We start from the raw sequence: 15180 nt of genomic DNA, 5'->3' as shown, positions 1-15180 counted from the left end.
ATCGTAGATTTTACGGTCGTTTTAGGGTTTATGTCGTTACATCATAGCAATGAAGTTGTAAAATTGGATATAACTTTACACTGAAAAAGATGGTAAGCGATTTAATCACACTAAAATCATGTTAACATGCAAATTGTTTACGTCTTGTGTCTATAATTTAGAAAAATTAAGTATTTTAACATTTACAGACTGGCCCCATTCACTTCCACTGTAAAATTGATTTTTACTTAAAAAAAAAAAAGATTTTTTTTTTTTTTAAGGAGGGGACAAGTGGAAATACATTTTTGTGGCAATCAACATTATGCCACAAATACTGTTGATTTTCAGTGTGTACATCAATGACATATGAGCATAAATAAAGAGGGAGAAAATATATGTATTTTTCATGCTCACATTTCATTGTCTTTTTTATGTACTGACTGCAACATTTCATGATTTATTTTGTTACATCCCTAATTCTTGTCAAAATTATAAGACACATGTTTAGTGAAGTCAGAAGTTTACATACACTTAGGTTGAAGTCATTAAAACATATATAAATATATAAAAATATATTTGGCTAAGGTGTATGTAAACTTCTGACTTCAACTTCTGACTTCAACTGGTCCAGAAACTCAGGTGGGCAGGGATCATGCTAACATTATATTTATTCAATAGATGATTTATCAAATAAAAAGGACTGCTGCGTCAAGGTGTTTTGAAATATTGAATATATCATTAGAGGCTGAAAACTGATTCTACTGGTATTTAAATCTTATTCTCTCTGGATATTATTTTAATGGGTGTCTAATGATCTGTTTCATAATTGCTTCACAGGTTTGTTCAGAAGATCAGCGCTTTGAGAAACTCATGGAGCATTTCAAGAATGAAGATAATAACATTGACTTCATGGTATGTTTTGGATAAAAACGCTTAATGACTATTACTATATCCCAATATATAGCCACACTTATCTGCATCAAAAAGATACAACATCATCTCTTAACATTACAGACTTTAAACAGTATCAGCAGCTCATGGAGAGGAAAATACACTTTAAACTTGGTTAATATCTGAGCATTTAATGAATTATCTTTGTGTGGTTTTTACTACAAATAATGAAATATATACAGTTTATGTTATATGGTATTTTGTATATGTGAAATGGCATTACATTATATGCTTGTACATAACATTCAATATTTTGAAACTGAACTTATATGTAGTATATTGTGTTGCAGGTTGCCTGTATGCAGTTCATAAACATTGTGGTTCATTCTGTGGAAGATATGAATTTTAGAGTGCATTTACAGTACGATTTCACAAAACTGGGTCTGGATGAGTATCTGGATGTGAGTAAAAGTGTCTGAAACACTGAGCTTTCTGTCACTAATGTTCAGTATAGCGCTGGCTGTTGAGTGAGTGCCAGTAACTGCTGTCTGTCTCTGTAGAAACTGAAGCACACAGAGAGTGATAAACTGCACGTGCAGATTCAAGCGTATTTGGATAACGTGTTTGATGTTGGAGCGCTGCTAGAAGATGCAGAAACAAAGAACGCAGCACTGGAGAGAGTGGAGGAACTAGAAGAGAACATGTCTCATGTTAGTACAGTCTTAGAACAACACACTCACTTTCTTGCCACAAAGCCTTAAAACACAATAATAAGTGACCTGAGAATAACTGTCATAAGATATATAAGAATCAATTAGCAGAAATCCTGAAAAAGATCAATTAAACAGACATTTAGGAGTGATTTAAAGCTTCCATTGCAACACCTTAAAATACTAATGCCATTTATTGACCAATATTTGTTAGTTAAGTGTAGCAGAACATAGTCATTATGAATAATGGCAACATAAAAAATAATAAGATGTGACCTATGACCTACACTACAAAAATAATTTTCTTACAGTTTTTTTTTTGTCTCGTTTTCCAGTAAAAATATCTAAACATTCTTAAAACAGGATATATTTACTTGAGAAGCAAAATTATAGAAAATATTTTGTCTGGTTTCCAAAGAATATTTCTCTTAAAACAAGACTTAAAGAGTTAGTTCACCCAGAAAATGAAAATTCTCTCATAGAGATGTCACGATTATTACATTTGGCTGACGATTATTTGTCAAACAAATAATTGAGGTCATGCCGATTAATTGTAAAACAAATAATTTCGATTATAGCGATTAATTGTCTTGTTGAAGGCTTTCACGATTAATTGTCATATAAATTGTCATATTTCTTGAGGTGTGCTTTTCTCTGCATGTGTGCTTCATACACCTTAAGAAATTATTTTTACACATTTAACTTGAAATATATAAATAAAATAATAAAATAAAGATATGTGATTTCCTTTTAAGGCTTTAAAAACTTATAAATGACATGAACAATAATATTTTAAATATCAAATAATTTCTAAATAATTAAAATATGTCTCTTTTTGGTCAACTTTATTTTTGGTCAATTTTACATATACATTAATTCATTTTATATTCAATTTAAAAAAAAACTTATATATATATTTTATTATATTTATATAATATTTTATTATATTATGCAATAGTAACATATTTCTGTCCTAATTTCTTCACTTTCACATTGATTTTAGTGCTCTGATTAAACCCACAGCCCTTATTTGTCATGAAATAAAAGCTTTGACATTTAATCAGTCCACAGAAATAGATTAAGCGTGCGTCTCCTCTGAGGAACATTTGAGAAGCTTTTTGCGTGCTCTTCTGTACAGGTGCCAGTTGACCTCCACGGTGCAGCTCAGTGATGCTCGGACTCCGAGTTCATCTGAATGACACACAATGCCACAATGCCATGGTTCATGGCATTTATACAGTATATTCACTTAAAATTTGTATTTAGGTATTAAAATGTGCTTGGAATTTGAATGACCAATAATCGGTTTGATCAAATAACTGCGATCAGATGATAAATCATCTCATGATTTACTCACCTTTAAGCCATCTGAGATGTGTGTGACTTTCCTTCTTCAGCAGAACCAAAGTGAAGATTTTTATAAGCACATTTCAGCTCTATATGTCTATACAATGCAAGTAAACGGGTGTCATCAGTCTGCTGGCTGTTTGATGGTCCAAAAATCATATTTAGACAGCATAAAACAATCCACATGACTCCAGTCCATCAATTAATGTCTTCTGAAGCAAATCAATTGGTTGGTTTAAAAACAGTTCGATAATTAAATGTTTTTAACTTTAAATCATTGCTTCTGGCCAGCGCTGGATTAGTGTTTGAAATGACCTAGCGTCGTTCCTCTGTTGTACATACAAAGCGCGCTTCAGACTTCTCGCGTGAAATAAATCATGAGAGGATTTAAATTTTCGGGTGAACTATTTTTTTAATATTACTTTAAGGATGTTTAGATATTTCCTGGAAAATATGACAGAAATATTCAGTATGAAATTATTATTTTCCAGTATACACTCCCAAATCCATCCACTTACTTGCAGTACATGACATCAGGCATTTTTGATGAGAGAGATCTGTACAATAAAATTCAAATGTATTTTGATAAATACAAAAGGCTCACAAGCAGCGATAGAGACACGCCAAAACACCTTTTGAAAATGCAACATGATCAGCTAATGGTCTCACATGAGGGCCCCATTTAGTTTGACCTTTGACGTTTTGTGACAATAGGGCCATCTGGCTGCCATGAGGTAATTTCCTCCTCAGTGTGACATTGATTTTTATAGTGTACTGCACACCTCAGCCTACAGTTTGTGTATTAACATACTGCCAATGTTGGGTGTAATCACATTACTATGTAACTAATTACTGTAATCAGATTTTAGTACAAAATAATTTGTTACTAATTTTTTAGTAACAAAAATTTCACTGTTCATATTACTGCAATCAGTAAAAACATCTGATCAAATAGCCATGTGTCACATGTTGTTGTATAGCTCTCAAAGAGTAGAAAACAACCAACCATTTGTTTTTTACTAACAGACAAAAATATAGTGAGTAATAGCTACGAATATTTTATGTTGGTGTTGCTTATATGCCGCATTTTCGCTTATAACTTATATCCCATACCAATACTTGGGGGCAGGGGTTGCATTAACCGAAGATTCTCCGTCATTTACCGAATTTTTTTAAACGTTGACGGATAATTCCAAATGTTGTCCATCATTTCCGTCTAGGCACGTTGTAGCCTAGAGCATAAGTTTTGACTTCACTATCTCTTTCACGTACACTCCCACTGTGTGTCCGCTCCGTTTATTGCCTGGTATTAAGATGTACATTTAGAGGCGTCATCACCATTAACACCTCTTTTGACCAACTGTGTTCGGATTTCGAGAACAGCGACTCTGAATTAATGACTGCATACATCAATCATTACGTTAGTGTGTTACTGCATAATTAGTGTTTTATTTTATTATAATAAAGAGCAAAGTATGATATCAAAATGAAAGCGCAAAAAAAGCGGCACATTGTTTCTGCTTACTTGAATTTTAATCTAAGCACAATCATGACATTTAGAGCAAATTTGTCATTTATTTTTGTCAAGTACCTGCATCAGAGCCTCAGAGATGTGTGTGGTTCTCATCTGTTACATTTTATGTATGTATTTATGTATGTGCACTTTTTGTTCCTTTTAATGCCGCACATAAATGGAATAGTATAAAAATCTTGTTTTAGCGCGGTGGCTGATTGACAGGTAGAACAAATAAATATCATTTAAGCCTATCCACTCTCATGTATATGCCATTATAATGGATTCTATGCCTCTGAATGTTGTAGACTCTGACGGGTAAAAATAGAACATGACGGAAATTTTACAACTCAGCCCGATTATTTTCTAGCGCAACCTCCACTTGGGGTATTAGTTCTTATGTACAATTATTATGTTTTATTTGTTTGGAGATGTTTTTGGACACTATGATAAATTACTTTTGTAATGCTATAACTTTTAATTGCTTTGTATTATCAACACAACATTTTTCTCAGATATAGTTGACATGACTGGGAACAAAACAAAAGCAGTTTTTCGGAGCCACCTTACATCCAGAGATATGTCAAGTCAATTAAGACAAACATTTTATCAGTTTCTTAGGCTGAGAGTCTTAAAATGTATCATAATCTATATCATTAAATTGTTTTTTAAGTTTTCTTTACAATGATACCAAACAGTTTTAAGTAGTTATAAGTCTTTAACTTTGGGTAAACCACTGAAACAGGAAATCTTTAAAAATGCCTTCGGAACTAAAAAGGGTTAAAGCGCAAAGTGAATTTCTCAACATTTTCTAAAGCTAATATTTTTGATAGCTAGAGTATATCTTATATCTTGTTGATGTTGTGGATTTGTAGCTGACAGAGAAGTTGCAGGACACAGAGAATGAGGCGATGGCGAAGATCGTTGAGCTGGAGAAACAACTCATGCACAGAAATAAAGAGCTGGAGTCTATTCAGGTAAAAAAAAACCTGTGTACATCACTTACATCATGAGGAAATCTTCTCTCCTGTTGCTCTCATCTCACTAGCCAAACTCCATACATTCTTTAACATAAAGTTTTTCAATGATTCTTTACAGCACCTGATGTAAAGACTAGTCCTAGGTATTTTATTATAGGTTCTTATTTTCTAATTTTAAACTTTATTTATAAGAAATAACTATTTTGATTAGTCTCTATGTTGACTTGAGTCTTTTCTTCTGTTAAATGTCTCAGTGTTAAAAAAAATAATAAAAAGTCTTTGGTAAAGCAGATGCAAACCTTCCCATGACAGTCGACATTAAATCAAAATCCCTATTTACTTTCTTAATACACATCCTTGGTCTTTTTGTGAATGATTCATTGGTGCTTCGCCCCTGAAACAACCTTACTTTTCTGCTGACATCATCGAGGCTATGCAGGCAGTTGGTTAATGATAACCGATATTCAAAAAGCTATTAAGTAATTGTCTTAGGCTACTGTTGTAGGTAACGCAGCCTTTTTTTTCCTGTATGGAATGCCCATTTTTTACTATCTAATCAATTCCCACCCTATATTTTTTTCTAATTTAATTGGTAATATGACTCATTGTGGAAGTAAAATACTGTTGAATGTTGATTTAAAAAATCTTTAAAGAGATATTTTACCCAAAAATGTAATTAACTCACCATTATGTTGTCCCAAATCCATATGACTATCATTCTTCCATGGAACACACAATTAAATGTTAAGCAGAATGTCAACATTTACTTTAATTGTGTCTGTTTTCCATAAAATGAAAGTGAATGGTGTTTAAATTCAGCCTGGCGCCTGATTTTGTGTTACACAGAATAAAGTCATACAGGTTTGGAACACCATGAGGGTGAATACATGAGGAAAGAATTGTATTTTGTATGGTGGACCATACGTGGTGATTCCCTATTAACATGGTCTGATCAAGAAAATGTCAATAAAAAAATCATTAAAGTGTTTTTAATGCTGTGCAGAAAATCGTTGTTGGTTTTCACTTCCTGTTGATACCCCGTTGTACTGTGGACACAGGTGGTGTATAAAGACGCTAGTTCTCAGGTGCACACGCTGCGGCGGATGGTGAAGGAGAAAGATGAGGCCATTCAGAGGCAGAGTAACCTGGAGAAGAAGATACACGAGCTGGAGAAACAGGGAACCATCAAGATCCAGAAGAAAGGAGATGGGAACATTGCAATCCTCACTTCCCCTTTGCAGGGGAATGGACATCTGCGGGGTGCAGAGGGGGTGGCTGGGGTGTCCAGTGAGGGTGTGGTCAGTTCTGAGGGTGTGGCTAATGGGGCGGCACACAGCATGCCCATGCCTGAACCACCCCTCCCCCCTCCTCCTCTGATGCCTGCGACAGGTGCGGGACAAGTCTTGATTCTCAGTATTGGACATGTGTGCTTTAGTAAATAATCTAATTTAGAATTGTAACAGTACAGATCTATCTACACTATCGGCCTAATGTCTGGTCCACATTGCAGCCTATTCTCACCAAGAATCGCCTACTTATATAGGAAGTGACCATCAAAACGACATGTGAAGCGATTAACTACAATTTGTATTCTTATCGTTTGAAATTTTGGGGTGGATAATATGAAATCAGATTTAAGTATGATAGCAAAATGAATTATACAGGTGTGTTCAAGGATGTCTTGTTTAGTTGCTGGATGAATCTCTCTAAGCCTTTTAAATGGATAGTTCACCCAAAAATTACATTTCTCATAATTTACTCACCCTCATGCCATCACAGGTGTGTTCGACTTTCTTTCTTCTGCTGAACACAAATAAAGATTTTTAAAAGAATATTTCAGCTCTGTAGGTCCATACAATGCAAGTGAATGGTGACCAGAACTATGAAGGTCCAAAAATCACATAAAGACAGTATAAAAGTAATCCATGTGACTCCAGTTGTTAAATCCTTGTCTTCAGAAGCGATATAACAAGTGTGGGTCAGAAACAGATCAATATTTAATTTCTTTTTTACTATAAATCTCTACTTTCACATTCTTCTTTTTTTTTGGCAATTTCCATTGTTTGTGCATATCACCACCTACTGAGCAGGGAAAATTTGTAAATTTGAAATATTGTAAAAATTGACTTAATTAACGATCTGTTTCTCACCCATATATATATATATCATATCACTTCAGAAGACCACTGGAGTCATATGGATTACTTTACAGTTCTGGCCACGATTCTTTTGAATCACTCACTTACCCATGAACTTACAGAGCTGAGATATTCTTCTAAAAATCTTTGCATTCTGCGGAAGAAGAAAGCCATACACATCTGGGATGCCATGAGGGTCTTTCCGAAATTCCAACAATTTCTCTACGGTAGAGTCACATGTTAGAAATTAACTATAAACAAGCCTACAACTAGATAATTTAGACAGGGATGCTTGTGAATTATCTTCACCACAGCCTTTTCCGTGGCCTTGGTTGGAATGCGGGGCTCACCATCTACAAAACACTAGGGACAAACTAAGTCGAGAAAGAGCAAAAGTCTTGGATGACGAAGGAATATTTAATTAGTAATACTTAAAATATGTAAAATATACAGTACTGTGCAAAAGTCTTAGGCACATAAGATGCTTCAGAAAAACATTTGTCTTAAGATGGTTATTTATAATTTCAGCTTTAGTGTGTCAATATGAAATATAAATTTTAGACTCAAAAACATTACTTTTGCAAATAGAGTAGAATAGAAGAACAGGGAGCCCTACAACGGATGGTATGGTACAACACTGAATATTGAGTTTGGGATTACATGAAGAGACAGAAGCAATTGAGACAGCCGAAATAGATAGAAGAACTGTGGCAAATTCTCCAAGAAGCTTGGAACATCCTATCTGCCAACAACCAAGAAAAACTGTGTCCAGGTGTTCCTATTGGTGCTGTTTAAAAAGGAAAAGGTTGTCACACCGAATAATGGTTTAGCTTTTTTATGTTGACTGGACTTTGTATAACATTAAGTAATAAATGAAAACTATTTATGGCATTATTTTTGAAGACATCCTCACTATGCAACATGTTTGCACAGTACTTGGCGTCTAAATAATTCATGATTAGAACTATAAAATATATCAACGGTTGCTTTTACGAACCATGAAAGAAAACAACAGTAATATTAAAGTACAAATAATAATCATGCAATGAAATCTGTTCGTTGATGTAATAAGGAGTGAATCAAATGGTTAATAGATGATTAAGTATATGATGATTAAGTGTATGATAATTATTGGAACTCTATCCATCCGTCCATCCATCTGTCAGTGCAGTACAATATAAATGCATATTCTCTGGGAGCCAGGCTAAATGAATCATTACTGGTACTGTATTCCTTGCATGGGCCAGACCCTCAGTCAACCTTCAGAAAACATACATATGGCAAATCCTCAAAAGTGCTTATTGTGGGAGACTGGAAACTTGTTAACACAACTTGATTTGCCAACAATGATTTCCATTTGACTAATAAAAACCTGATTCACGCCAATCAGATTGGAGCTTGCTGTTTTGAGGTACTGTAGCTCATACCATTTTTGGACGATACACCCAAAATAATCAGATAGTCAGTGAACGGTCCATGGGTGTGTCATCTGAGGCTGAGAGATTAGTGTAGATTAAAGTAGATTAGTGACAGGAATTATGAATTTATACTCAGTTCTAACTAAGACTTTGTGTAAATGAGACTTTCATTGAAAATCACATATCTTTCCATTTATTATCTCACTTAATATATCTCTTTCTCTAATGTTTTCCAGTACCAAACAGTATGTTGGCTGCTCCAGCACCTCCTCCACCACCTCCTCCCCTCCCAGGCCCTGCTGTGGATATATCTGCTCCACTGCCCCCTCCTCCACCCCCCATGGCACCACCTCTTCCTGGTTGTGGATCGCCCACTGTCATCATGAACTCAGGGCTGGCAGGTAACTTCACCTACTATACACTATAACCTATATACATCTCTTAAATATTTTTTGTAAAACTATAAATATATCCTCATCATATGATTCAGTAAATCAAAACACCAGTGATTTTGACTCAGATACACTTCTAAAACTCTTGAAAAGAACGAAGTAAGTAGTGGTTTGATCTTTGAGGTTCATGCATGCGTTCAGAACCTCTGCAGGTCTTATGAGCCACTATCACACTGTCTCCTGAGACAACAGATAACATCATTCCAGTTCAGACTGATTGTTTAGTTTCCTGTAACAGGTCTAATGTCTGAACAGGCTCAACTTAATCATTGATATGTTGAAGCAGTCTTGCATCATAACCTTATCTCTGGAATTTCTCATAGTTGGATATATATACTAAAACCTGAACCCCATAGAGTTTGTGGCTACTGCCCCAATTAGCCTCAAACTCTTCAGCTCTTACCTTGGACTGTTTTATTCAAAATTAGACATTTCAAACTTGCCTGTGAACTTGCTTGGGTAAATTATTCAGTGTCACAGATGTCCAAAACAAAATATGCAGTTCATAAGAAAAAGCATGTTAAAAAAAAAAAACATGGGCAAAATATTTTCTACCCTATCAATGATTTAAGCTGAGGATCTCAGCTTTCCAACGACACCTAGATAAAGATTCTAGTCCACTCAGAGGCCGAGTTATTCAATGAAACAGTAGGGAAGGTGCGTGTGGTCACAAAATAGGCTGGATGTCTATGTACAAGCACATGTCGAGTGCTCAGATGCATTAGAACACCACATGCATTTCAGATCTGTTTATTGTGAAAAAAGGTGATAGAGGAAAATTAATTTTTCCTAGTTATTACTGCCATCTAGGGGAATGAACTAGGGCTGTCACTATCAATTATTCTGATTCTAAAAAACAATTAATAACTTAGATTGCATAATGTTCTCCAGGTTAAAAGAAAAACAATTCATAACTCCGAATGCATAATGTTCTTGAGGTAAAGTTACGGTTGGCAAAAATGTGTTCATTAGCCTAAGTTTTGATGTACTTGATGATTGAATAACAACAACAAAACAATTGTGCAAACAATATCTAAAGCCAACAGACTCCCTCATGTAAACCTTTTTTATATTGCATCTGATGGGCGCATGATGCACAGCTGTGTGGCTTTAACGATACACTCATGTTGAGCTTTAACTGAAGTAAAAGTAAATTAAGTTCTCTAGATACTCACATTGAGTTTTTTCTTTGATAATGTCTACTTAGTGAACTTACCGTGCTGTATCCAGCAGGTCTGTGAAAACTAGATGTCTTCTTTTTAAGTGCTGTTGCAATGCTGAAGTGATGTTATATTTGTTTCAGGCTGACAGACAACTAATTATTTAATTTTTTCCAAATCTTATGTGAAGTGCTGTTACACAGCACTCACCTCTTGTTGTTATGTGTTCAGACCCTCGTCCGTGGACTTAGTCATTTCTGACTTGTCGATTTTGCCATTTTTAAATCAAATAATTAAATTAAATTGAGTAGTTGTGAAATCCCTAAAGTTAACTGATAGGGATATAGAGCAAACAGAGCCTGAACCACAGGCTTTCAAAGACAGGATAATAAAAAATATAAATGTTTGTTCATCTTAATATTGTAAAAATTTACAATTTAATATATTATTATCCTTTTTTCCTTTTTTTAGTTAAATTAGTCCAGTATTTTACATTATTTAATTGTATGTGTGTAAGTTCATCTTTTATATTTGGGTGTAAAAAATTACAGGCAGCAGCCAAAATATGCAGCAGAGTTTAAGGGTTTAAAATGCTTAGGAGTCATATTAATGTTAGTTTACATAATTGTAATCTAGTGGAAAAGCTTCCTTGAAAATCTTTGAAAACTGGTTTTGTTTAATCTTCTCCTAACCAACTCTTTCTCTCTTGTGCTGCCATAGAGGGACCCATCAAACTGTACTGTAGGTTTGCAGTGTGATGTGTTGTGTTTGCTTTCTGTCTTTTTGTGTAGTCATGGTATTTTTAGTCTGCAAGATAATTCACTCAGTTCCTTTGTAATCACAATCTGACAACGACTCTGGTGCCCCATTTCAAATTATGAATGTTGTTCCTCTTGAAGCCAAGCATGAAATGGGACGCTGTGTTGCTGGACTTTTCCTTACCATTTGAAAACCAGAGAGGAACATTCTTTAGACCTCACTTAGCAGAGTTCAGCAAATAACAGGAAACTAATGCCAACCTTTGAGACCACATGTTCCATGAGATGCAAGCTTGTATTCCTACACTACACAGCAGACAAATCCCTTTTTCCAAAGCTCAAGCCATGAAAAAAAAAAAAAAAACAACTAAAGTTCACATCAACTGCCATTCTATGATGCTATTTGACATCAAGTTGATAAGAAGATAACCTCTGTGTCAACAAAACTGTTTTTAATTTCAGACAATGAGGAATTCAGAATTTGGAAGTGTGCATTTGAATTTGGAGTGCAATTTAGTTATACAGTGGTCAGAAAAATATTTGGAAATTAGACCCAACACATATAAATGTCATTGCATTAGGTAGAAAATGTAAACAGACGATGCTAGAGACTTTTATGAGCCATATTTTGTGCAATTATTTTAAAGCTGAAATGAAGGTGATTTTTAGTGGATGAGTTCAGCAATCACTATGGACATGTTCCACTAATGTTTCACAACCAGAAAGTGTTCAAACTTGCTTTGTCCTCATTTGACATAGAGCATAGCATCCGAATATACACTGATGAGCCAAAACATTATGACCACCTGCCTAATATGCTGTTGGTCTTTAGCTTGGTGCTAAAACAGCGCTGACCCACCGAGGCATGTACTATTAAAGACCCCTGAAGGTGTCCTGTGGTATCTGGCACCAAGACATTAGCAGCAGATCCTTCAAGTCCTGTAAGTTGTGAGGTGGAGCCATCGTGGATTGGACTTGTTGGTCTAGCACATCCCACAGATGCTCAATCGGATTGAGATTTGAGGAATTTGGAGGCCAGGGCAACACCTTCCACTCTTTATCATGTTCCTCAAACCATTCCCGTACAATTTTTGCTGTGTGGCAGGGTGAATTATCCTGCTGAAAGAGGAATAGAAGGGGTGTACCTGGTCTGCAACAATGTTTAGGTAGGTGGCACATGACAAATTGATGTCCACATGAATGGCCGGACCCAGGGTTTCCCAGCAGAACATTGCCCAGAGCATAATACTCCCTCCACCGTCTTGTCGTCTTCCCACAGTGCATCTTGGTGCCATCACTTCCCCAGGTAAACGGTGCACACGGACACAGCCATGCATGTTATGTAAAAGAAAACGGGACTCAGGCCACCTTCTTCAACTGATCCAAGGTGCTTGCATGCCCATTGTAGGTGTTTTCGACAGTGTACAAGGGTCATCATGGGCACTCTGACTGGTCTGCAGCTATGCAGACCCATACGCAGCAGGGTGCAATGGACTGTGTGCATTCCTCCTATAACCAGCAATACAATTTTCTGTAACCATCAGTAACATTTTCTGTGACTTGTTCTTCTGTCGGTTCGGACCAGACGGGATAGCCTTTGTTGCCCTCGCGTATTGATGAGCCTTGGGCGCCCAACACCCTGTCGCCGGTTTGTGACCTTCCAGACCACTGTCAGTAGGTACTCACCACTGCTGACCGGGAGCACCCCACAAGCCTTGCCACCTGCCCATAATAATTTGGCCCTTGTCAAAGTCGCTCAGGTCTTTATTCCTGCCCATTTCTCCTGCATTCAACACATTGACTATGAGAACTGATTGCTAGCTTTCAATCTACTCTACCCAGACCATGACATGTGGCCTTGTTAGGAGATTATCAATATTATTCGCTTCACCTGTGAGTGGTCATAATGTTTTTGCTCATCAGTGTAACAGCAATGTACTGCTTACTAGTAAAAATTATAATTTCATTGTTACAAGTTCAATTACCCATTCCTGATATCAGTAATTGTTACAACTAGTAAATTAAAAGTCAATTTGGCTTGCCATATATATATATATATATATATATATATATATATATATATATATATATATATATATATAATTTATTTTTTCTTCCCTATTTTGTTATCTAATGCATGGACATTCAGATATGTAGCAGCTAAGTATCCACATTTGTTTTGGACCACTGTATGTTCGTTCAAGTTTGTGTTCCTGTTTATTATAATTCACTCATGAATGTGCATTATAAGCAGGGAATATATGCGTATCTACCTGCCACTGTGGAAATGCTGTGCAGAACTGTGCCAGAACTGTGAAGCTCCAAAAAGCCCATAAAGTCAGCATTAAAATTATAATATAAAATAATCCATGTCTTTTAAAGTGATATGATAAGTTTGGGTGAGAAACAGATCAATATTTAAGTCCTTTTTTTTACTATAAATCTCCCCTTTGAGCTGTCCTCCTATAGGCGTTCATTAGAGGACTGAGTTCTTTGAGGGTTTTATTTTCCCGATTCACATTTTTTCGTGCATAGCGCCATCTGCTTTGCAGGGAGGAGAAAGAAAGAAGGGATAATGGAAAGGAAAATAATAAATCATTATTTGTACAACAGCTCAGTAGGTGGCGATATGTACAAAGAATGCAAATTGCCAAAAAACAAAAGAAGACCTCTCATGATGGCGCATAGGAGGCCTGGTCAAACTGCATTTTGAACACATCTCTGTAGATTCACTATATGAAAAATCAAAGTGACTGGTCAAATTAGACATTCAGCAGCCACTGTAGCTGTCGGTTATAAAAGTTAGTTTGTACCCAGATTATAAGGCAGTAAGACTTAAAATACCATGTCCATGCTGTGTGATAGTAAGTATTTGATTGTGTTGTTTTTGCATGCTGAAACATTGTGGCGTGCTATTACAGGTGATTGATCATCAGATATGGAGAAAGTTGTGTAAACTAAGGAATGCAGTTTTGGCTGCTGCACACACTCTGCATGGCCCAATATCACATCCTCACAAACATCACTTATAATCCTCTTTGCACATCCAGCTGGACTGGACACTACACACTTATTCCTTTAGTGACTTTATTTTGGAAGTGTTTTGTAAGGTTTATACTGGCATAGACTGTGGTTTTAATAAAGAAAACACAAGACCTGACTCATTCTCACTCTAGGACATCATTTGAGTCACATCCTATGTAAATCCAAGAACAGAAATGAGTGTCTGTCTGGCTCACTTCCTAAACACAGAGAACAATTTTATTTCTTAGAGGTTTCTCAGGTGTTTGTGGGCATGAAGACTTTTGCTATGCCTTTCAACATTTAATCATGTGAATTATTGGTATCTATACTTTTTTTCACTAGTTAAAAGGCTAATTCCTGATATCAACACTGCAATTAATACTAGTGAAAATGCCCATTATTGATATCAATAATTAGGTTCGCATTAATAAAAATTGTTAATTATTGAAATAAAAATGACTCATTGAATTTATACATTCAATACATTTTATGTGGGATTTATGATCAAAATATCCTGCCATGATCATATCCATGAGGATATGACAGACTTGATCACTTTTAATCTGAGAGTGTTGATACAGTGTTATGTTCACAGGTTTTTTATTATTTAAGACAAAATATTTTTCTTTTGAAAAAACATTCCTTAAATGTAGTCAGTGTTTCATCTAGAAATATCATTTATTTTACTCAATTTTACAGTGAATAAAATGTTAAAATATTAGTCAGCAAAAATGTTATCTTAGTTGGCGATAATGTGCCAAAACTGTAACAAACCAAACTTTAACCAAATATTCAAATATTTTGAAAAAT

General features: G+C 35.4%; 1 protein-coding gene across 3 annotated transcripts in view; it reads left to right on the top strand.

The window, feature by feature from the left end:
- Positions 1–15180, top strand: part of LOC127654754 (formin-like protein 2) — a 188356-nt gene that overhangs the window by 128078 nt on the left and 45098 nt on the right. For all 3 annotated transcript variants that reach the window (XM_052142089.1, XM_052142091.1, XM_052142090.1), the window contains exons 10-15: positions 817–891; positions 1221–1331; positions 1431–1580; positions 5316–5417; positions 6479–6809; positions 9213–9377. In XM_052142089.1, coding sequence (XP_051998049.1) covers positions 817–891; positions 1221–1331; positions 1431–1580; positions 5316–5417; positions 6479–6809; positions 9213–9377 — 934 coding nt within the window. The remainder of the gene's footprint in view (positions 1–816; positions 892–1220; positions 1332–1430; positions 1581–5315; positions 5418–6478; positions 6810–9212; positions 9378–15180) is intronic.

The sequence above is a fragment of the Xyrauchen texanus genome, chromosome 14 (genome assembly GCF_025860055.1).
Source record: "Xyrauchen texanus isolate HMW12.3.18 chromosome 14, RBS_HiC_50CHRs, whole genome shotgun sequence".
NCBI classification, from domain to species: Eukaryota; Metazoa; Chordata; class Actinopteri; order Cypriniformes; family Catostomidae; genus Xyrauchen; species Xyrauchen texanus.
Note: the sequence above shows the minus strand (reverse complement) of the source record. Positions and strands in the feature narration are given on the sequence as shown.